The 22,558-nt window shown below is 37.4% G+C and overlaps 1 protein-coding gene and 1 pseudogene across 2 annotated transcripts; one reads left to right on the top strand and one right to left on the bottom strand.

Annotated features, from left to right (window-relative positions):
- Positions 1 to 10,028, bottom strand: part of LOC111556683 — a 51,454-nt pseudogene extending 41,426 nt beyond the window's left edge.
- On the top strand, positions 67 to 15,237 carry LOC101097711 (olfactory receptor 5M11). Of its 2 annotated transcripts, none has more exons than XM_045039298.1 (3): positions 67 to 685; positions 6,221 to 6,235; positions 13,868 to 15,237. In XM_045039298.1, the coding sequence occupies exons 1-3, from the start codon at positions 90 to 92 to the stop codon at positions 14,790 to 14,792; spliced, it is 1,536 nt and encodes a 511-aa protein (XP_044895233.1). In that variant the 5' UTR covers positions 67 to 89; the 3' UTR covers positions 14,793 to 15,237. The 2 variants fall into 2 exon arrangements, with proteins under 2 accessions (XP_044895233.1, XP_044895232.1); XM_045039297.1 differs by lacking the exons at positions 67 to 685; positions 6,221 to 6,235 and adding exons at positions 10,153 to 10,520; positions 10,649 to 10,762 and having other exon boundaries at positions 13,831 to 15,237.
- Positions 15,238 to 22,558: the final 7,321 nt, after the last annotated feature.

Genomic DNA, 22,558 nt, shown 5'->3' with positions numbered 1-22,558 from the left:
ATGACATGATGGGGGTAACAGATGCTTGACCAAAGACATGCATCTCTGTTTGCTTTCTTTCAGTCCCCATTTGAAGCCGAGCACACACAATGTTACAGACAAACTACACAGCAGTGACTGAGTTTATCCTCCTGGGACTGACAGATCGAGCCGAGTTGCAGCCTGTCCTTTTTGTGGTCTTCCTGGTCATCTACCTTATCACAGTAGTTGGCAACGTGAGCATGATTTTGTTAATCCGAAGTGACTCAAAACTTCACACGCCCATGTACTTCTTCCTCAGCCATCTCTCCTTTGTGGATCTCTGTTACGCTACCAGTGTCGCTCCGCAGATGCTGGTTCATTTCTTATCCAAGAGAAAAGCCATTTCCTTCCTTGGTTGCCTTCTACAGTTCCACTTTTTCATTGCCCTGGTGATCACGGATTATTATATGCTGACGGTGATGGCTTACGACCGCTACATGGCGATCTGCAACCCCTTGCTGTACGGTAGCAAGATGTCCAGATGTGTCTGCCTCTCTCTTGTTGCTACGCCCTATATTTACGGTTTTGCAAATGGCCTGGCACAGACCATCCTGATGCTTCGCCTCTCCTTCTGTGGACCCAATGAAATCAACCACTTCTACTGTGCGGACCCACCTCTCATAGTCCTTGCCTGCTCGGATACGTATGTCAAAGAAACTGCCATGTTTGTGGTGGCTGGTTTCAATCTCACATGCTCTCTTGCCATCATTCTCATCTCCTACATTTTCATTTTCACGACGATTCTGCGCATCCGTTCTGCAGAGGGGAGGCGCAAGGCCTTCTCCACCTGTGGGTCCCACTTGACGGCCGTCACCACCTTTTATGGGACGCTATTCTGCATGTATCTGAGACCCCCTTCCGAGGCATCTGTAGAACAGGGGAAAATTGTCGCAGTTTTTTATATCTTTGCGAGCCCTATGCTAAACCCTTTGATCTATAGCCTGCGGAACAAAGATGTTAAACAAGCAATCAGGAAAGTTGTCCAAAAGAAATTACTTTTTAAATAGACGCTTTGGTCAGGGGTATGTAATATGTCTTATAATCTCACCAATTAATGAACATTTACATTTAGCAAATCACTTTCTGTCATTACATGTTCTTTGTCGTTCCTAATTTGAATATGGGACTTAGAAGACTATATAAGATATTTGCAAACAATTAAAATGCCGTCTCAGTGAAGAAGGACAAATACTGCATAGCAACTGAAAGACAAGACTAGAAGGCATTGCTCTTGCTTTATAAATCAATAAAGAACAAAAGATTCTACCAATAAATTCGTAATTGTACAAAGTCATAAAAAAACCCCAGAATTACCGAATGATACTATGTCAACGATCACATGTTCAATTTTTACAGTGGTTAAGAATTTTCAAACTGATTTCTGAAAACTTTTCAACCATAGCAGGTATTTTTTTTTCTTTTTGCATTTCTATAGATCACATAGTAATAAAGATCTCTGGGTAATTCATATTACCCTAAGAAATAACTTTAGGGCTGCCTGGGTGTCTCAGTGCGTTAAGTGCCTGACTATTTTGGTCCAGGTCAGGATCTCCCTGTTCCTAAACTGGGGCCCTGTGTTGAGCTCTGGACTCACAGCAGGGAGCCAGCTTGGCATTCTCTGCTCCCTCTCTCTCTCCCTGTCCCTCTCCTCCATTCTCTCCCCTCTGTCTCTCTCAAAAATAAACATTGAAAATAATTAAAAAATATTTATTAAACAAAAGAAATATCTTTAAATTTTTTTTAACATTCATTTATTATTGAGAGACAGAGAGAGACAGAGCATGTGCAGGGGAGGGGCCAAGAGATGAGGAGACACAGAATCTGAAGTAGGCTCCAGGCTCTGAGCTGTCAGCACAGATCCCCACGTGGGGCTAGAACTCACAAACTGATCATGACCTGAGCTGAAGTCAGATGCTCAATGGACGGAGCCACCCAGGCACCCCAAGAAAAGAAATACCTTTGGAGTGATAATACTAGTTCACTGTAATCCTCATTCATAAGGCTTTTGAGGGAATGGCATATTTTCCTTAAAAGGTTTTTATTTTTATTTTTTTAAATTCATATTCACCCTCATACCCTCATCATAAAAGTGATTTGGTAGTTTCACTTGTATTTTTTTTTTATTATGAACTATTTCCAATGCATCAAAAATAGAAAATAATGTAAAGACCTCCTGTGCAAATGTATCTAATCATTATTACGGCTTCACACATGCCAGTTTGGGTTCAGATTATTTCACATACTCAGCTATTCTCAAACTAAGCCCTCCTTGCCTGATTCCGTTTCTCTCGCCATTCCCTACACTCAACCCTGCTGTGAATTTAATGTTTCGTGTCCCTATGTAGAGTTCTATACTTCCTGGTGTTCTTGTGTCCATAGAATTATATATATATATACATATATATATATATATATATATATATATATATATATATATTTTAGCATATTGAAAACTTGGCTATAAATGAAGTCGTGCTATCCTTCTGCAAGTTATTCTGTTTTCACTAAATCTTGTTGGATTCATCCATGCTGATTCATGGAGCATGAACTGTCACTGGTATAGTCCACGTCAGTATGTAAATATACCACAGTCTCTGTATCCATTCTCTTATTGATGGGGGGATACATTTTTCCTGTTCCTTGGTAATATGAAAATCTAGCAAACATTTTGCTCTGAAATTCTGAGCGTGGACCAGTTCAAGCGTTCCTCCATGTAAATTCCCAAGAGGGTAATTTCTGGGTCATAAAAGAGTATCTTTGCGTTTAGTAGCTATTGCCAAATTGGTCTACTTAGTGCTGTCCCAAAAACAGTGTGCGAGATTGGTCTTTACTCCATATTCTTGCCCATTCCTATATACTGTCAGACTTTCAAAATGTTTTCCAATCTGATGGGTGCAAAATGGATTCTAATTTCTTCTTTAATCTTCCGTGTTGTCATTACAAGTGAAATGATATGTTTTTACATTCTTTGGTACTGATTGAAAAGCTTTCTTTTCTTCAGTTGTCTGTCTACATTTTTTGTTCATTTTTCAGCTGGGTTATTTTAGCTTTATTTTTTACCTTTGCATTAGCTCCTTATGTATTCTGTACTAGATACCAACCTTTTCATGATATATGCAATGCAAATACTTCAGTCTGTTTGTAGCTTATGTTTCCCTTTTGTGCATGATGTATTTGGTGGTATTTTAACATAGTTCACATGTTAATCTTCTCTTTATGGTGTGCTTTGTATGTTTTGTGTAAACAATTTTTTCCGATTATAAAGATATTCTCTTATATTTTCTTTCAATGCTTTAGAGTTTTATTTTTGCATCTTTAAAACTTTCTTTTCCCTAGCATTATAAATGTTGCAAAACAGACTTTAATTCTGATTGTGTAATGAAAATAATAAATTTTCTATCGTTTTTTCAATAGCCCGCCCATTTTTTTTATGAGAATTCTATCGTGTTTCACGTTTTCCTATTTGTATCAGTCTTTCGCTAGGTTCTCTTTTTAAGGACCAAGTTGTCCATTCCATCATCATTGCAAACTGTTTTTAAAAAATAACCTTACCACCTCTAATCCGGAAGCTTGAAATGTTAGAGTTTGTTGAAGGATCTTTGGCAGAAGACTTTAGAATATACAGAATTATCTTATTCTCTCCAGAATGTCCATTATTTTCTCAGAAGGCACATGATACCAACTTCATTGAGCCAGTGATGGTGGCTACAAGATGGAGAAAGACATAAGGTACTTATAGTCTATATTTGGTCCCGTGTCCACCCTCTTATTCTGATACTTGCCACTTCAGATCTTCCTTTCCTAGGTTTAACATAGTTTGCAGTTCGTCATAAGTTTTGCATGCCTTGATCATCTCTTGTGTCTTACCCAAACTGGGCCACTTTCCAAACTGGAAGCTGCCATATCCAGATTTAAGAGTTCACAAGGAAAGTAGCAACAGAAGTGAGGTGTTGTGTTACTTTCCTCTTCAGGCGTTACAGGTGGTCTATTGCCTGCAGGATAATTTGTGTATCCATCCATTTCGTGGTACCTTACTGCTCATGTTTGGCATTTTCTCCTGAGACATACAAGGTTTGGAAATCAATGGTGTTGAAAATTACTCTCAAAGGAAACGGGAGCTGAGCAGAGCAGGGTCTTATGAGATCAAGGTCAATCCAGTTGATTTTTTATTTTAAGATTTTCAGTATCCTACAAATGCTTTACTGTTTCAAATATAAAATCTGAGAGGGATGCTTGTGGATTTATCAATTTCTCTTTGTAATTTTTGCGTATTTTATTAGCTCCTGTCAGCTAATGAATGAGGCTTATCCCTTTTAACATTTTTTTTTAAATTTTTTTTTTCAACGTTTATTTATTTTTGGGACAGAGAGAGACAGAGCATGAACGGGGGAGGGGCAGAGAGAGAGGGAGACACAGAATCGGAAACAGGCTCCAGGCTCTGAGCCATCAGCCCAGAGCCCGACGCGGGGCTCGAACTCACGGACCGCGAGATCGTGACCTGGCTGAAGTCGGACACTTAACCGACTGCGCCACCCAGGCGCCCCTCTTTTAACATTTTGTACGTTCTCTCCCAACTTTGATGATTTAAACCTAAATGTGCATTTTGCCTGATATTCAGATACCTTCAGCAGTATTTTTTATTCTTTTCAGTTAGTTGATGCCTGTTATGTTCGTTTCTACCCTGACTTTCAGGCCCTGAGTCCTTTCAATTACTGAATTTCATACGTTTATGAATATACATGCTGACGAATACTTTCTAACAGTTTATTTTGCACCTAGAAAGCATTTACTCTGTGTTTTCTCCCCTTTCTAACACGAATTAAATTGTGTTCTCTAAACTTTTTTTTTTAGTTTTTTGTTCTACTTTTTATTTGATTAGAATACATTGTACTTTCTACTTTTAGTAAAGTTTTAAAAATTTGGAGAGATATAATGATTGAACAAAGTCATTAGTCATACTTTTCTTGGAATAATAAAAGGATTATAGAATATTTTAACATGGATACTCCTGCTTCTATCTTATATGGTGTCATGAAGAATGATATATGATTGATAATAAATTATCACTTAATAATAAACTGTTTAAATATTACCTGTTATATATGACTACAATTATAATTATATTGAATATTTATCTAATTTATCTAATATTTATCTAATATTAATGTTCCTTTAAAATTAGCCATTTTTGTCAATGACTCACTGTTCTCTTTGTATCCCCTTTTTATCCTGGGTCTAGTTTTCTTCTACATGATTTATACCTTTAATTAGTCATCCTCAATGACCGTTTGTTTGTGTGAGAGAAATTCTGTTTTTATTCGTCTGAAATTGCCTCGTTTTAACTTTAATTCTTGATGAATAACTCATTTGGGTATGGATCTAGATAGACTGGTATTTCCTTTCAGTACATAGAAAAATATTCTTTTTCAGGTCTGTCTTAGTGTGTTCCAGAGAAGATTTTATTACCAGATCCTCTGTTATTTCTCTGTAGGTAAATTTTATTCTTATGTCAAATTTGGTGTGTTTTAGTGTCAGTTTTTTTCTTTGCTGAGAAAGCCCTATCCTCTGGGTATATGCTCGCATAGTATCATGAACCTTTAATGCATAGGACTTTTCACACCTCTAAGTTAATACTTGTATGATATTTGTGTGATTGATTCATGATTGTATCATAACCAGATTGTTGGCCCCAGAGGGCAAGGTCCATATCTATCTGCTTTTGCTCACTTATTTTAAAGCCAGTATTTCCCCAAACCTAGAACAGATGATTCTCAATAGATCTATATTGAATTAATAAACTATCATTGTGCTCATTGCATTATAATTATGTCATTACAAATTCTACCAGTTTTCACCATGATCTTCACAAATTCTTAGCAATTGAAAACCTCACTGCGCATCTTTTCATGTGTCTGTTAACCATCTTCATGTCTTCTTTGGAAAAGTGTTTATTCATGCCTTTTGCCCATTTATTCACTGGATTATTTGTTTTTTGGGTGTTGAATTTGATAAGGTTTTTATAGGTTTTGGACACTAACCCTTTATCAGATACATCATTTGCAAATATCTTCTCCCATTTTGTAGGCTGCCTTTTAGTTATGTTGATTGTTTCCTTCACTGTGTAGAAGCTTTTTATGTTGATGAAGTCCCAATAGTTCATGTTTGCTTTCATTTTTCTTGCCTTCTGCAATGTATCTAGAAAGAAGTTGCACTGGCCAGTGTCAAAGAGGTTACTGTCTGTATTCTTCTCTAGGATTTTGATGTTTTCTGGCTCCCATCTAGGTCTTTCATCCATTTTGAATATATTATTGTGTATGGTGTAAGACAGTGGTCCAGTTGAATTCTTCTGTATGTCACCACCCAGTTTTCCCAACACCATATGTTGAAGAGACTATCTGTTTTCATCTTTGTCAAGGATGAGTTGACTATATAGTTTTGGGTCCATTTCTGGATTTTCTATTCTGTGCCATTGATCTTTGCGTCTGTTTTTGTACTGGTACCATACTGTTTTGATGACTACAGCTTTGAGAGATAGCTTGAAATCCAGAATCGTAATGCCTCCAGTTTTATTTTTCTTTTTCAGGATTTCTTTGGCTATTTGGGATCTTTTGTGGTTCCATACAAATTTTAGGATTGTTTGATCTATCTCTGCAATGAATGCTGGTGGCATTTTGATAGGGATTGCATTAAATATGTAGATTCCTTGGATAGTAGGGAAATTTTAACAATGTTTGCTCTTCGAATCCATGAGCATGGAATGTTTTTCCATTTCTTCCTGTCCTCTTCAATATCTTTCATGAGTCTTCTATAATTTTAAGAGTATAGATTTTTTAACCTTTTTAGTTAGGTTTTTTTTCTTAGGTATCTTATTGTTTTTGGTGCAGTTGTAAATGGGGTCAATTCCTTGGTTTCTTTCTGCTGCTTTGTTATTGGGATATAGAAATGCAACAGATTTCTGCACATTGATTTTATATCTTGTGACTTTGTTGAATTCATGTATTAGTCCTAGCAATTTTTTAGTGGTGTCTTTCGGGTTTTCTACATAAAGCAAATAGTCACAGTTTGACTTCTTCCTTGATGATATGTATACCTTTATTTTTTGTTGTTGTTGCCTGATTGCTGAGGCTAAGGCTTCCAGTATTATATTAAGTAATAATGGTGAGAGTGGGCATTCTTGTATTTAAAAAATAGCCTCTCAGTTTTTCCCCTTTGAGGATGATATTAGCTGTGGGTCTTCAATATATGGCTTTTATGATGTTGAAGTATATTCCATCTATCCCTACTTTGTTGAGGGCTTTTTATCAAGAATGGATGTTATATTTTGTCAAATGCTTTTCCTGCATCTATTGAGAGGATCATATGGTTCTTATCTTTTTTTACATTACATTTTTTACATTAATCTATCACATTGATTGATTCATTGATTGATTTATGAATATTGAACCAGCCCTGCAGCCCAGGAATAAATCCCACTTGATCATGGGGAATAATTCTTTTAATGAACTGTTGAATTCAATTTGCAAGTCTCTTGTTGAGAATTTTTGGATCCATGTTCACCAGGGATATTGGCCTGTAATTTTCCTTTTTAGTGGAGTCTTTGTCTGGTTTTGGAATCAAGGTAATGCTGGATTCATAGAAAGAGTTTGGAAGCTTTCCTTCCATTTCTATTTTATGAACAGTTTAAGAAGAACAGGTATTAACTCTGCTTTAAATGTCTGGCAGAATTCCACTGCGAAGCCATCTGGCCCAGGACTCTTATTTGTTGGGAGATTTATGATAACTGATACAATTTCTTTTCTGGTTATAGGTCTGTTCAAATTTTCTGTTTCTTCCTGTTTCAGTTTTGTTAGTGTGCGATTTTCTAGGAATTAGTCCATCTCTTCCAGATTGCCCTTTTCTTTGGCATATAATTTTTCATAGTATTCTTTTATAATTGTATTTCTGTGCGTTATTTGTGATGTCTCCTCTTTCACTGGAGATTTTTATCTATTTGGGTCCTTACTCTTTTCTCTTTTATAAGTCTGGCTAGAAATTTATCAATATATTCAGCCATCCTAAAAAATAAAAAAAGCAGAGAGAGAGAGAGAGAGAGAGAGAGAGAGAGAGAGAGAGAGAGAGAGAAATCTTGCCATTTGCGATAATATGGATGGAGCTAGAATGTATAATGCTAAGAAAAATAAGTCCACTGGAGAAAGATAAATATCACATAATTTCATTCATATGTGGAGTTTAAGAAACAAAACAGATGAACAAATGGGATTTGGGAAAAGAGTACAAAGGGAAACAAACAACACTAGAGTCTTAATGGCAGAGAACAAACTGAGGGTTGATGGAAGGAGGTGGGCAGAAGATGGGCTTAATGGATGATGGGTATTAAGGGGGCACTCGTGTGATGAGCACTGGGTGTTGTATGTAAGTGATGAATCACTGACTTCTACTTCTGAAACCAATATGGCACTGCATATTAATTAAATAAAATATTTAAAGAGTACAAATTGGAAGAAAAAAGAAAACTGCACAGTGAAACTTTGCATATGCTTGCCTCATCCTTCCCACCACGGAGTAGAAACTCTTTAAGGACACAGATAGTTTGACTTTCTCTTATACTGTACATTGATAGTACAGTGGTAAGCACAAAATTTCTCCTAAATGTTTGTTAAGCCAGTGAATGAATGAATGAATGAATGAATGCCAGTAAACCTGGAGAATGTTTAGTATGATGTGAACACGTCACATTTCGTTGTTAAAGTATCAACAACATGGTATTAAAGACTATTGAAAGGCCTGACTGAATGCCAGGCTCACCAATTATTATTTGCATCTACCAGGGAAAGCTACGTAATCTCTCCTTGCTTCAGTTTACCCTCTGTAAAATGAAGAAAATGGTGCTAGTGTTCTATGGACTTGTGTGAGGAATAACTAAACTAAGGATTGTAAGGTGATTGCAGCGCATAGTAAGTGTCTCATGCCTATCACCTATATTTAATGACCCTCATTGTGATTTGTTTCCTTTGGGTCCTTAAATACATTCCCCACTTATTCCACTTTGGCTCCCCGCAGTTTTCATTTTTGAGGGAGAAGGAAGTATGCTCAATAAAAGTGCAAGTACCAGGGAGGGGATAACCAAGAGTTCCTGTGGATTCGCAAAACCAAAGGACACACGGCCCACTTCTTAAGTCATTCAGCAAGTATCTGTTGATCAGCGATCATAGCCCAGGGCCTGTGCTAGCTGCAGAGATCACAGTTCCCGCCCATAAAGATGCAATGTAGTGTTGTCAAGAGAGATATGGGCAGTAAATTAAACAGATTGTGTTAGACAAGGATGGGGGCAGGGCGCTAAGAGCACATGGAGGAGGGAGGTCAAACTCACTTCTGTGGAGGTGGAGAAAGCATCTTTTGAGAAGACATCCATTTGAGCCTGTCCTGCTGCCAGAAGCAACTTGGATCTGCTGGGAATGAGCAAGGTGTCATCTGTAGGGGAAGCTCAGTGAATATTTAAAGCCAGAGATGGACAGAAGGACAAAGCGTGACTGCAGGGTGAGGAACGGCAGCGACTTTCAGTTGAAAACAGAGTCCAATCTGGGGGTGCCTGGGTGGCTCAGTCGTTTAAGCGTCTTACTTCAGCTGAGGTCATGGTCTCACAGTTCGTGAGTTCGAGCCCTGCGTCGGGCTCTGGGCTGACAGCTCAGAGCCTGGAGCCTGCTTCGGATTCTGTGTCTCCCTCTCTCTCTGCCCCTCCCCCGTTCATGCTCTGTCTCTCTCTGTCTCAAAAATAAACATTACAAAAATTAAAAAAAAGAAGAAAAGAAAACAGAGTCCACTGGGTATGCGATGATAGGCATCAATCTCTACCCTGTCACTTAGGTACTACCTGGTACTGGGGCGTTAGTCCATCCAAGCTCCTTTAGTAGAATCTCTATCTTTTCTTCTGAAAGTTCAGGATGGAGTCCCTTCCCTTTAGGGTTATTTTGAAGACATTAAATTACCTACTTGAAAGTTGTCCACACAGAGGAAGTCCTCACCAAGGAGTTTGCCCATGACCTGTGTATGTCACAATGCTGTTTATGACTGACCTTCCCCAAGACTTCGATGTTCATCAGCGGGGACATTCTGAGAGTTCTGGATTTAAGAGAAGAAACAGTTTCAGTGTGAAAGAAAAAAAAAATGGAAAATCAGAACGTTGTCAAAATTTGAAGATGAAACTTTTTGTGTGCCTTCCCCAGAGCTCGTAGGGCAAATAGGAATTCTGACATTAGGGAAAATAAGATTGAGTCATCTGATTAGCTTTCTGATCCCAGGGTGTCCCGATTAATCCCCACAGGCGTGATTCCCCATGTAACACACATCGCTGCTATTCTTAAATCCTTCTGAGACTTGTTTGAAGACCTGCCCCTACCTCCCACATCCTGGTATATATGAAACAACATTTTACAGCTTGGAAAGGCCTCAGTGAACTTCCTCAATCAGAGGTGAAAAAATAGTGCATTTCACAATCAGAAGTAAGTCTTCGTGTTTTTATATTCTTTAGTTTTAGTCAGGAGGAAATTACTTAAAGTGTCAAACTAAGGCACAACAGTTTGCTCCTTGTCTGCTTGAAATATGCCCATGCCATCCCTTCTGTTCTCAGGTCCTGAGTTTGAGCCTCACTGAGTTTTCCTGACAAGAGGATCATTGACATTTCCATTGATCTCCCTGGATAACATTTTACAGAGCTGTCACTGGTGCAAAAGAACAAAGAAAGGTAAAAGGTCTACTATCATAGAAAAATGCAAGGACATTTTCAGACATGGGATGGAGCTTTCCCTAAGAGAAGAGTTCTTGTAGTTAGAGCGTGGCAATCTATGAGCCCTTTACATCTATCTATCTATCTATCTATCTATCTATCATCTATCTATCATCCATCTATTTTTTGTGGGGGAAGATTTTGAGTTTGTGTATTAACTCTGGTTGAGGATCCATAGTTTCAATAAATATTTCATGAGATTTATATTTTAAAAAGGAGGAAAAAAGAAGCTTAAGTTCCATTTTTTCAATGAATTCTCGCTAAGAGTTTTATTTCTTAACTTTACAAACTTTTTTTCAGAAAAAATCTTTTGTCATTTACCTATAATTGAATGGGCTACAAAATTACTCTAGGGGCGCCTGGGTGGCGCAGTCGGTTAAGCGTCCGACTTCAGCCAGGTCACGATCTCGCGGTCTGGGAGTTCGAGCCCCGCGTCGGGCTCTGGGCTGATGGCTCGGAGCCTGGAGCCTGTTTCTGACTCTGTGTCTCCCTCTCTCTCTGCCCCTCCCCCGTTCATGCTCTGTCTCTCTCTGTCCCCAAAATAAATAAACGTTGAAAAAAAAATTTAAAAGAAACCTGATTCTCTTTAAAAAAAAATTACTCTAGACAACTTGCCCATTGAGCTCTGTTACCCTCTAGTGCATGCTCTCTAGGGCTGAATCCTTGCCTAGGTGTTTTGTTTTGTTTTGTTTTTCTTTTTTTTTTCCTTAGTCTTTTTTTCTTCTTTTCACAGGAGTGAGGGTGATCTCCTTCTATATCCCCCGTCATCAGCTCTGTTAGTCTTTGTGTTCCAGGACCCACTCTGAACCCCCTGTTAAGAATGTTCCCCTTTTGCTCTGGCCTTATACAGGCAGCTGGGTCATCTGTGACATTCTTTCTGTAAGCACACGCTATGCTATTCCTTATCTTTTTATTTATTTTTTTCTTCCCATTTATCAGAACTTCTGCTCTACTTTCCAGTAGGTATTTCTGGATCCCACACAAGTCACCATCTCACGAATCAAGACTCTTTCAGTTCCCACAGGTATTCATTAAGTGACATGCGACAAATGAGTTTTCCTACAAATGAAAGCCTTAAGTCCAAGTTCTATAGTGTCTATAAGTCTGAAAAGCCCACATTCTGATCTTTTACTTTCCATCTTTCTCTGTCCTGGGGACCACTATCTACATCCTTTCTGAGGGTTCCTGGGTGCAAACAGATGTGAAATCATCTCCTAAGCCACCCTACTGACGTGTGTCATTTAAAGAAATACATTGTTTAGAGGGCAGTCTCCGGCTGGCCACTTCCTGAAGAGACACTGCTACTATCCACAAAGAAAGATCCCACACGGTGACTTTGCCTCTGTTCCTTCTCCTTCCTAGAACACCCTTCGTAAAGTAAGATTATTGCTTGTTCTTGTCCTCCTTCAGTTTGTTGCCAAAAAAGGTCATCTTTTCAGACGTACTTCCCTGATGTTACTACTTAAAAGCTGAACACCTGCTTCACAAAACTCCATTTTTTCCCCTCCCTAACAATGCCATTTGAATCACCATTTACTTCCTTGCACTAATCTATGTCTCCGTCCACTGTACGTGAAGGTCGGAAGGGCAGGGATTTTGAAGGTGGTTTTGTTCACTTTTGCATCGGCCGTGCCTCATCACATTATACTTATTTTATGAACATCTAGTTTGATATCCACAATGACCCTTGAGCGAGGTAGAACAGATATCATCATTCCCACTTACGAATGAGGAAATGAAGTAACCCACGGTTAAGGATCATTGCTCATTATCAGCAAGTGTTGTTAGTGTATTCAACAAATGTTAAGTACCTACTCTCTGGATAAAGGAGATAAAGCACAAAAAGACATTGCTGTTGTCTCTCTAAAACCTATACCAAAGTAAGTTTCAGTGACTCATTTTGAAATGAGACAAGAATTGGGCAGGGTTCAAAAAATTGAATATGAGAGGAAGGGCAAGAAAAAGAACATTTGAGAAAAAGGAAGATGAAACTAAGCACTGGTTATGATGTAAAGGAGAGCAAAAAACCCATAGAATTTGTCCTACTTCTGGATAGGTAGAAGTTGTGATTAACAACTTAAATACTAACCATGCAAAACTTACTTACTTATCAGCACATTATATATTTATATTGCTGTAGACTGTTCTCAAAATAATGAGTGAGAATTCATTTGATTAGATGATTCTTCACTCGTTTATTTGCTGTAAGTTTATTAGACCAAAGTGATTGTCCTTTTTAAAATTGTGAATCTGGGAACATCTGCATTATAATCTCCTGGTTACTTGTTACATATGAAGTTCCCCATATCCCACATGAAAGTATCTCACATAAACTTCCTGTAACTTTTCTTAAGAAGCCTTCCCAGCAATTGTTTTGTACACTAAATTCAAAAAGCTCTTAATTCTCCTGAGGGCACGACATCATGGCAAGCTCCATTGGGATACAGAGATGAGTAAAATATGTAATTAATCCATTTTTCATGCTTCCACTATTCTTTTCTTTTCTTTCCTAAAATTGAATCTCTAAATGTGCAATTAGAAGTCACAGTTCGATAATGAGCTGGACTTTGTCCCTGTCCCGGAGGAAGGAATATATGAGGAGTGGAAAGTAGATAGAATGAGCAGAAAGGTGATAGAATGTGCTACAGAGTGAGTCAGAGGTATGTAGGGTGTGCTGGATGCATAAAACTACTGCACCTTATCGGATAAGTACAGTTTGAGAGGAAAAAAATTTTGAAGGGGGAGAGGGGACGTGTAGCTCAGTTGTAAACATGGATAACGGAATAAGTATTATGTACAGTTATCTATAGGTATAGCTATAGGTGCAACTACAGTTATACAGAGAGAAATACAATAGTAATTCCATACAAAGACAAATGAAATAATGGCTTAGCAGAAGCACAAAGTCTGTTTCTGGTAACGTTCATTTTGAATGACACATGGAGATATTGAGGAAAATCACTTCAACAGTCAGAAGTAGGATTTGTACCTTTCTGTCTGCTTGACTTCCATTGTTTCCAACTTAGGTCCAGATTCTCAGAAAATGTCCATCTCAAATGCCAGTGCAATAACAGAATTCATTCTCCTGGAGCTCACAGACCGGCCTGAACTCCAACTTCTCCTCTTTGTGCTGTTTCTGGTTTTGTATCTTGTCACCCTCTCAGGCAACCTGGGCATGATGCTGTTGATCAGACTGGACTCTCGCCTCCACACACCCATGTACTTCTTCCTCACTAATTTGGCCTTTGTGGACTTGTGTTACACCTCAAATGCAACCCCACAGATGTTGACTAATTTCTTATCGGAGAAGAAGACCATCACCTTTGTTGGCTGCTTTACGCAATGTTACATTTTCATTGCACTTCTCCTCACTGAGTTTTACATGCTGGCGGCAATGGCCTATGACCGCTACGTGGCCATATGTAACCCTCTGCGCTATAGTATGAAAATGTCCAGGCGCATCTGCCTCTGTTTGGCCACATTGCCTTATGTCTATGGCTTCTCAGATGGGCTGTTCCAGGCCCTCCTGACCTTCCGCTTGAACTTCTGTAGATCCAATGTCATCAACCACTTCTACTGTGCTGACCCACCACTGATTAAGCTTTCTTGCTCTGATACGTATGTCAAAGAGCATGCCATGCTCGTATCAGCTGGCTTCAATCTCTCCAACTCCCTCTGCATCATCCTGGTGTCCTATGCCTTCATTGTTGGTGCCATCCTCCGGATCAAATCGGCAGAGGGCAGGCGCAAGGCATTCTCCACCTGTGGCTCCCACATGATGGCTGTGACCCTCTTTTATGGGACCCTCTTCTGCATGTATGTAAGACCACCAACAGATAAGACTGTAGAGGAATCCAAAATAATAGCTGTCTTGTACACTTTTGTAAGTCCGGTGCTTAATCCATTGATATACAGTCTGCGGAACAAGGATGTAAAGCAAGCCTTGAAAAATGTCCTCAGAGGAAATAGGTCACTAACATGGGACTGACCCTGATTTCCAATGAATCGTCACTAAAACTTGGGCTCAATATCTTTGTATTCTAATGATGTATTTTTATATTCTCTATGAATAAGTCTCAAATATCTCAGCTAAAAATCTCAAGTCTGGGGAAAAGATGAGCTTCACTTATAAATCTGCATTCTTGCACCTCAACATGTGGTCCATACACCAGCAGCAACAGCATCACCTTGGACTTTGTTAGAAATGTAGGAGCACCACATTCTGCACCTTAGATGCACTATATCCAAACTTGTGTTTTAATCAAATCATAGGTGATTTGTAAACACATTAAATTTGAGGAGCACTGTTCTAATTGAAAACTCCCACTTAGTATGGCATGGATCATTCCCGTGTTCTTATTTACAATGATGACAAGATAAAGATGTTCTCAGTTCCACTCCTTATATTTGTTCTATTCTCATTATTATCTATCTTTTGGGGCTATGAGTGTTTGTGAAACATATCCTTCTGTCCGTCTCCTCTGAGCTACTAAGTAAAACCAAAAAGCACGGATCATGATAGTCTTCCCGTTCCTTGTGAATGTGCTCATATAATGGTCAGTATGGGAATGGGGAAGAGAGGAATAGGGTGATCTTTTTTTTTTTCCCTAGCTCTGAGTTTGTGGATCCAGTCTATGACCTCTGAACTATAGGGACCTACTTTTTCCCTCTGATCTGCAAGCCTGAATCTACGCACCCAGGTCTAGGAAAAGAAAGAATGCTTTCAGTATCACTTTGATGTGAAAAGTTTAGAAATGCCAGGCAATGTCTTTTTTCTTCATTTCTAGTTTATAAGTGAAAATTTGGATTATTGATTTGAGTGTTGCTTTTTTCTCATATAAACATTTTATATCCTTTACCCAAACACCACTTTAGCCAAAAACTGCCAATTTTTGGTAATTTTTACATTCATTTTGCACTATTTTCTTTTTTTTCCAGCACCTCTTCTTTAACCTTTGAGCTATTATAGAAGATAGTGCTTAATCATTGTATATTTGAGAGTTTAAAAGATATTTCATTGTTACATATTTGTCATTTCGTTCTGTTGCCAGAGAACATATGACTTATGATTTTAATCTTGGAAATTTACTAAGTTTAGTGTTTTATTTATAAAATGAGATAAATTTATAAATTTTATTTATAAAATGAGAGATAATTGACATATAACATTGTGTATGCTTACGGTGTACATTGTAATGATTTGATACATGTGTATGTTACGAAATGATTATGGCAAGACTGTTAACACATCTATCATGTCGCATAAACACATTTTTTTTCCTGTGGTGGTCACAGTGAAACATTTAAGATCTTCTCTCTTAGCATTTTCATGTATACAGTACAGTATTGTTAACTACAGTCACCATGTTGTACGTTAGATTCCCTTGAGGTTATTCATTTTATAACTGAAGACTTGTAGCCTTTGACCAACATTTCCCCATTTCCCACATCCCCCCCACCTGACAACCAGCCCTGTACCCTCTGTTTATGTGAATCTGACTTTCTTAGATTCCACATAAAAGTTAGATCATACTGGGCACCCGGGTGGTTCAGTTAGTTGACCATTCAACTTTTAATTTCAGCTCAAGTCATGATCCCTCGGTCATGGGATTGAACCCTGTGTCAGGCTCCATGTTGAGAGCGGATCCTGCTTGAGATTTTCTCTTTCTCTCCCTCTGCCCCTGGCTCCTGCTCTCTCTCTCTCTCTCTCAAAATAAATAAACACATTCAAAAAGAAGTTAGATTATACGGTCTTAGTCTATCTCACTTATTTCACTTAGTATAGTGCCCTCATCCAGTATTACAAATGGTAATTTCCACTTTTTAAATGATAGAGTAATATTCCGTTGTATATAAATACCACATCGTCTTAATCATTCATCTGCAAATGGACACTAACATTGTTTCCATGTCTTGAATCTTGTGAGTTTTGCTGCAGTGAACGTGAAGGTGCACCGATCTCTTCAAGATTATGATTTCATTTCGACCGGCTGTACATATCCCCAGAAGGGGGCTAAGTGGATCATATGATAGTTTTATTTTTGATTTTTTGAAGAAGCTCCATACTGTTTCCATATTGTCTATATAGATTTATGTTCCCATCAGCAACGCACATGGGTTTCTTTTTCTCCACATCCTCTCCAGCACTTAGTATCTCTTGTCTTTTTGATAATAGCCACCTAATAGCTGTGAAGTTGTATCGCGCTGTGGTTTTCCTTTGCATTTCCATGATGTTTTGCGATAAGCAGCTTTTCATTACCTATTGGCCATTTGTATGTCTTCTTTGGAAAAATTTCTATTCAGGACATCCGCCCACTTCTAAACAGGCTTATTTGTTTTTGTATTAAGCTGTATTTTTTGTTATATATTTTGGATATTAATGTCTTCTCTGATATATTGTTTGCAAATATTCTCTCCCAACCCGTAAGTTGTCTTTTCATTTTGTTGATAGTTTTTTTTTTTTTTTGCTGTGCAGAAGCTTTAAGTTTGATGCAGTCTAATTTTTCTTTTCTTGCTTGTACTTTTGATTTCACATACAAAAAGACATTGCCAAGACGAATACCAAGGAACATTTTTCCTATGGCAGGTTTTATGCTTAAGTTATTAATTTATTTCAAGTTAATTTTTTATGTGTGGTATAAAATAGAGCTCCAATTTAATTGTTCTGCATGTGGTCATCCTCTTCCCAGCACCACTCACCGAAGAAACTCTCCTTTCCACATGGAGTATTTTTTAACTCCCTTGTCAAATATTAGTTGACCGTATACGCACGGGTTTATTTCTTGGCTCTCAATTCTGTTTCTTTGGTCTATATGTCTGTTTTTGGTACCAATACCATCTTGTTTGTACTGCTATAACTTTGTAAAATAATTTAAAATCAGGAAGTGTGATGCCTCTGGCTTTGTCCTTTCTCATGATTGCTTTGGCTATTTAAGATCTTTTTGTTGTTGTTGTTGTTCCATATGAATTTTAGGATTATTTGCCTTGTTACAGTGAAAAATGTCATTGGGTTTTTTATTGGAATTGCATTAAATCTACAGATGGCTTTGGGTAGTATGCACATTTTAACAATTTTAACTCTCTTTCAATCCATAAACACCGGGTATCTTTTTGTTTATGTCTTCTTCAATTTCTTTCATCAAAGACTTTTTGTTTTTAGATTTGCACAGATTTCTTTTTACTTTATTTATTTACTTTGAGAGAGAGAGAGAGAGAGAGAGAATGAGAGAGAGAGAGAGGAAGAACTGAGCATACAAGTGGGGGAGGTGGAAAGGGAGAGAGACAATTCCAAGCAGCTCTGCACAGTCAGCAAGGAGCCTGATGTGGGACTCGAACTCAGGAGCTGTGAGATCATGACACGAGCTGAAACCAAGAACTCAATCTACTGATCTACTCAGGCACCCCAGTGGACAGATCTTTTCATGCTTTGGTTAAAATCATTCCTAAGTATTTTATTGATCTTGGTGCTATTGGATTTTTTTCTTTATTTCTTTCCCAAATAGTACATTATTAGTATGTAAAAACGCAACTTATTTTTTACTTGTTGATTTTGCATTCTGCATAAACTTACTGAATTTATTTATTAGCTTTAACAGTTATTTGGTAGTGTCTTTAGGTTTTCCTATGTATAAGATCTATCGTCTGCAAATATAATTTTACTTATTTCTTTCAGATATTGGATACTTTTTTTTTTTTGCCTAATTGCTCTAGCTTGGACTTCCAGTATTTTGTTCACTGGGAGTGGTGATTGTGGACACCTATGTCTTGTTTTTAACCATAAAGGAAAGGTTTCACCTTTCCACCATTGAGTATGATGTTAGCTGTGGGCTTGTCATATATAGCCTTTATTATATTGACGTATGCTCTTTTTATACCCAATTTGTTGAGAGTTTTCATGATAGGGCATTGAATTTTGTCAAATGTTTTTCTGCATCTATTGAGATGACCATATAATTTTAACCTTTTATTCTATTAATGGATGCATCTATTTTTTTTCACAAACAACTGATCCCTGTGGAGACAGTGAACTACAAGAGGTAATGGGCACACATGTGTCCATTTTAAGTACAATTTGGGTGTTTTGACAAATGTGTATCCATAGGACTGTCACCACTATTGATTGACATATACAGGATTTCATCACTTCCCAAATTTCCTTTTTATCCCTTTTATGACAATTACTTCCCTGCATACCCCGCCTTTGCTAATCACAGATATGCCTTTTTCTTGCTATATTCATATAAATAGAATCAAACCATATATAGTCTTTTGTGTGTACATTCTCTGAGTTGCCAAAATATTTTGGAAAATCATCCAGTTGATGTATAGATCCATAATTTGATATATTTTCTGTTATTGAGTAGCTTTACATTTTAAAAATGTACCACTATTTATACATCTATGTGTTATCAGAATTTGGGTTGTTTCATTAAGTGTCAGACTGTCTTCAGTATCAGGCTTAATTAAAGTGTAATGTCCAGGGCAAAAGAAAATTCTTCTACCAACCTGTTATAAACTCACACGGAACAGATGTGATTGCAATTAAAAATCATGACTTTTACTTTGAAAGACCTCTTTTTTATTTCTTCCTCCCTAGATCTAGTCACCATGGATATAAAGTCATCACATATAGGTTATCTTGCCAGACTTTTTTGCAGGTAGAAGTGAACATTTTCTGTATTACGTTCCTATTCTACTTTGTAACTGACATTTGTGTGCCTTTCACACTATATTCAATCATAAGGCCAACAAATGAAATCAGGTTGTGAAGTTAGGATGATGGGTTAGTAGATAATAAGTTTAGACGTCTTCTAAAACCATAGAGCATTTGCCTTTTAATGGATGAAGCTACTACTCAGGTCTCATCATTCGCTTCCATACTAGAATGCAAGCCACGTGAATTCAAAATATATTGATCTTTAGAAGAATTTCATGATCTTGCAAGTAGTGCAAAATGTGTCAATTTGAGAATATCATGTCAACTAAAAGATATTTGTGGGTGAAATCCTACTCTATTTTTTTTCAATAAAGTCACTCAATATGTATTTATGACTAGCATGTTCTAGTCACTGTGCAGAGTGTTGTGTATATAGTGAATTAAAATTTTAGTTTCTTACACTCTTGGAATTAATAGTCTGGAAGGGAAGACAAATCTTAAGGAAACAGTATTCATTGTACAGATAGATCAAACAATTCTAAAATTAGTATGGAACCACAAAGGACCTGAAACTGCCAAGACAGTCCTGAAAAAAAAAAACACAAATCAAAACTGGAGGCATCATGATCCTGGATTTCAAACTGTATCATAAAGTTGTAGTCATCAAGACAGTATGGTACTGGCAGAAAAACAGACACATAGATCAATGGAACAGAAAACAGAACCCTGAAATAGACTCACAACTACATGGTCAACTCATCTTTGACAAAGCAGGAAAGAATAGCCAGTGGAAAAAAGACAGTCTCTTCAACAAATGGTGTTGGGAAAACTGGACGGTGACATGCAGAAGAATGAAACTGGACCACTTTCTTACACCATACACAAAAATAAATTCAAAATGGATGAAAGACCTAAATGGGAGCCAGGAAACCATCAAAATCTTAGGGAATACAGGCAGCAATCTCTTTGACACTGGTCAGAGCAACTTCTTTCTAGATGCATCACAGAATGCAATGGAAACAAAAGCAAACATGAACTATTGGGACTTCATCAACATAAAAAGCTTCTGCGCAGTGAAGGAAACAATTGACAAAACTAAAAAGCAGCCTGTAAAATGGGAGGAGATATTTGCAAAAGACATATTTGATAAAGGGTTGTGGTACAACGCCTCCTTAAGGAATGTGGTGAAAATCTCAAGACAAGGGAAGGCAACCTGGCTATGTATATGTACATGGCATTCTTCATGACTCTGTAACATAGACTGCCCATTCAGACCGTATGATACCACATACGGGAGACAAAGGAGCAAAAATTGTACAAAAGGCAACCCCTCGCTGTGCTCGGAGCTCAGCCTTTTGGGTCTTAGCCCACTAAGCTCATGCCAGCACGAATAAAAAGGCTGCTTCCTGGAAAGAAAAGCCTCTGTGTCCCGACTCTTTATATGTAACTGGCCGCTACAGGATTATTATCCAGAATCTATAAAAACATCATCAAATTTAACACCCAAAAAACAAATAACCCAGTTAAGAAATGAACTTAACATCTTGAATGAACTCTACACAACTCATTATGCTATCCTGCCCACATGATTTTACTCACTGGGTGTTATAATTTAAGCACTTAATTCTGGATATGAAAGTCCTTTCAGCAAACATTCATTCAATAGTAATTGTATGGATAAAACACAATTTAGAACAGGAAAAATCATAAAAACCTCAAAGACCATGAATTGAATCATTATTTTATGATGTTATTCTTTGTTCTGTTTATCTGATGAGAATAAATTGTTGTCCATAATGCAAAAATTTCATGAGAATAAACTCCTAACCACTGTTAGGAATCAGCTCAAAATGATTACAAACTGATTCAGTCACAAGGGGGAAATCCCAAGACTCTAATTAGTATAAGTCTGCCCAAGTTACTATTTCCTGGGAGTTTTCTCTTTTAGTAATATTGTCATTGTTTTGTTCAGTATATGTTGAAGAATATCTTAGGAATAGGAGCTTCAAATTACAATTTGGGTATAAATGACTCCCGGCACCTCATTATTTGGACCACTCGTGTCTCCGAAAGAATCTTTCCTGGGATCAGGTAAGAGCGACAATGCTGACTTCTACACTTGCAGTTTCTCTTCCTGTTTTATTTTTGGATCTTCACCATAGGAGTTAGGTGGCCACAAAAGGAGCTTTCAATGTTAGCTTAATTTCTTGGCCAGCTACAATGAGTTTGTATGTATTTTTATTTAGATTGGTCACTAGAAAATATCAAACTCTCGTGGGAATTAATGCGTTTACACTAATCAATTTACTTTGCAAATAACATTCTCTTCATCCATTCAATAGTTTAACACATATTGAATAACCATATGAGAGAGAGCACCTGATATTTCATAATTTTTAAAAGAATAATATCTGTTGGGTCATCTAGGTGGCCCAGTTGGTTGAGCAACTGACTCTTGGTTTTGGCTCAGGTCATGATCTCATGGTTGGTGGATTTGAGCCCATGTCTGGTTCTGTGCTGATGGTGCTGAGCCTGCTTGGGATCCTCTGTCTCCCTTTCTCTCTGCCCCTCCACGCTCTCTCTCTCTTCCTCAAAAATAAATAAACATTAAAAAAAAGAAGAATATCTGTTGGAAGAACAGTCCCTCCTCCAAAAAAATCAAATAATTGAAAAGAGAAAAAATTCAAGAAAGAATTATTATATTCATTCTGGCAAAAATAAAACTCTTATAGAACTCAATAAATCTCTTTTTCAATTATTTGAGAGAGAAATGTTTGGGGTAAATTTAATTAAACTGAGACACATGGCTAATAATGGGTATAGGATTTTTAACTACATAAATCCTGAATCAGAATGTTATAAATGATGGGCATTTTAGAAATTATGTAGCCAAAGTATGATATTGAATAGATGAGGACTCAAGTTCACAGAAAGAAAGTCTCTATATCAAGGTTAAATGATTGCTTCCTAAATTAAAAAAAATAAAAAAAATTAGTGTTTATATGTTTATTTATTTATTTATTTATTTATTAAAAAATTTCATTTATTTTTGAGAGAGATCGAGAGACAGAGTGTGAACAGAGGAGGGGCAGAGAGGG

Source organism: Felis catus, chromosome D1, assembly GCF_018350175.1.
Source record: "Felis catus isolate Fca126 chromosome D1, F.catus_Fca126_mat1.0, whole genome shotgun sequence".
NCBI classification, from domain to species: domain Eukaryota; kingdom Metazoa; phylum Chordata; class Mammalia; order Carnivora; family Felidae; genus Felis; species Felis catus.
Note: the sequence above shows the minus strand (reverse complement) of the source record. Positions and strands in the feature narration are given on the sequence as shown.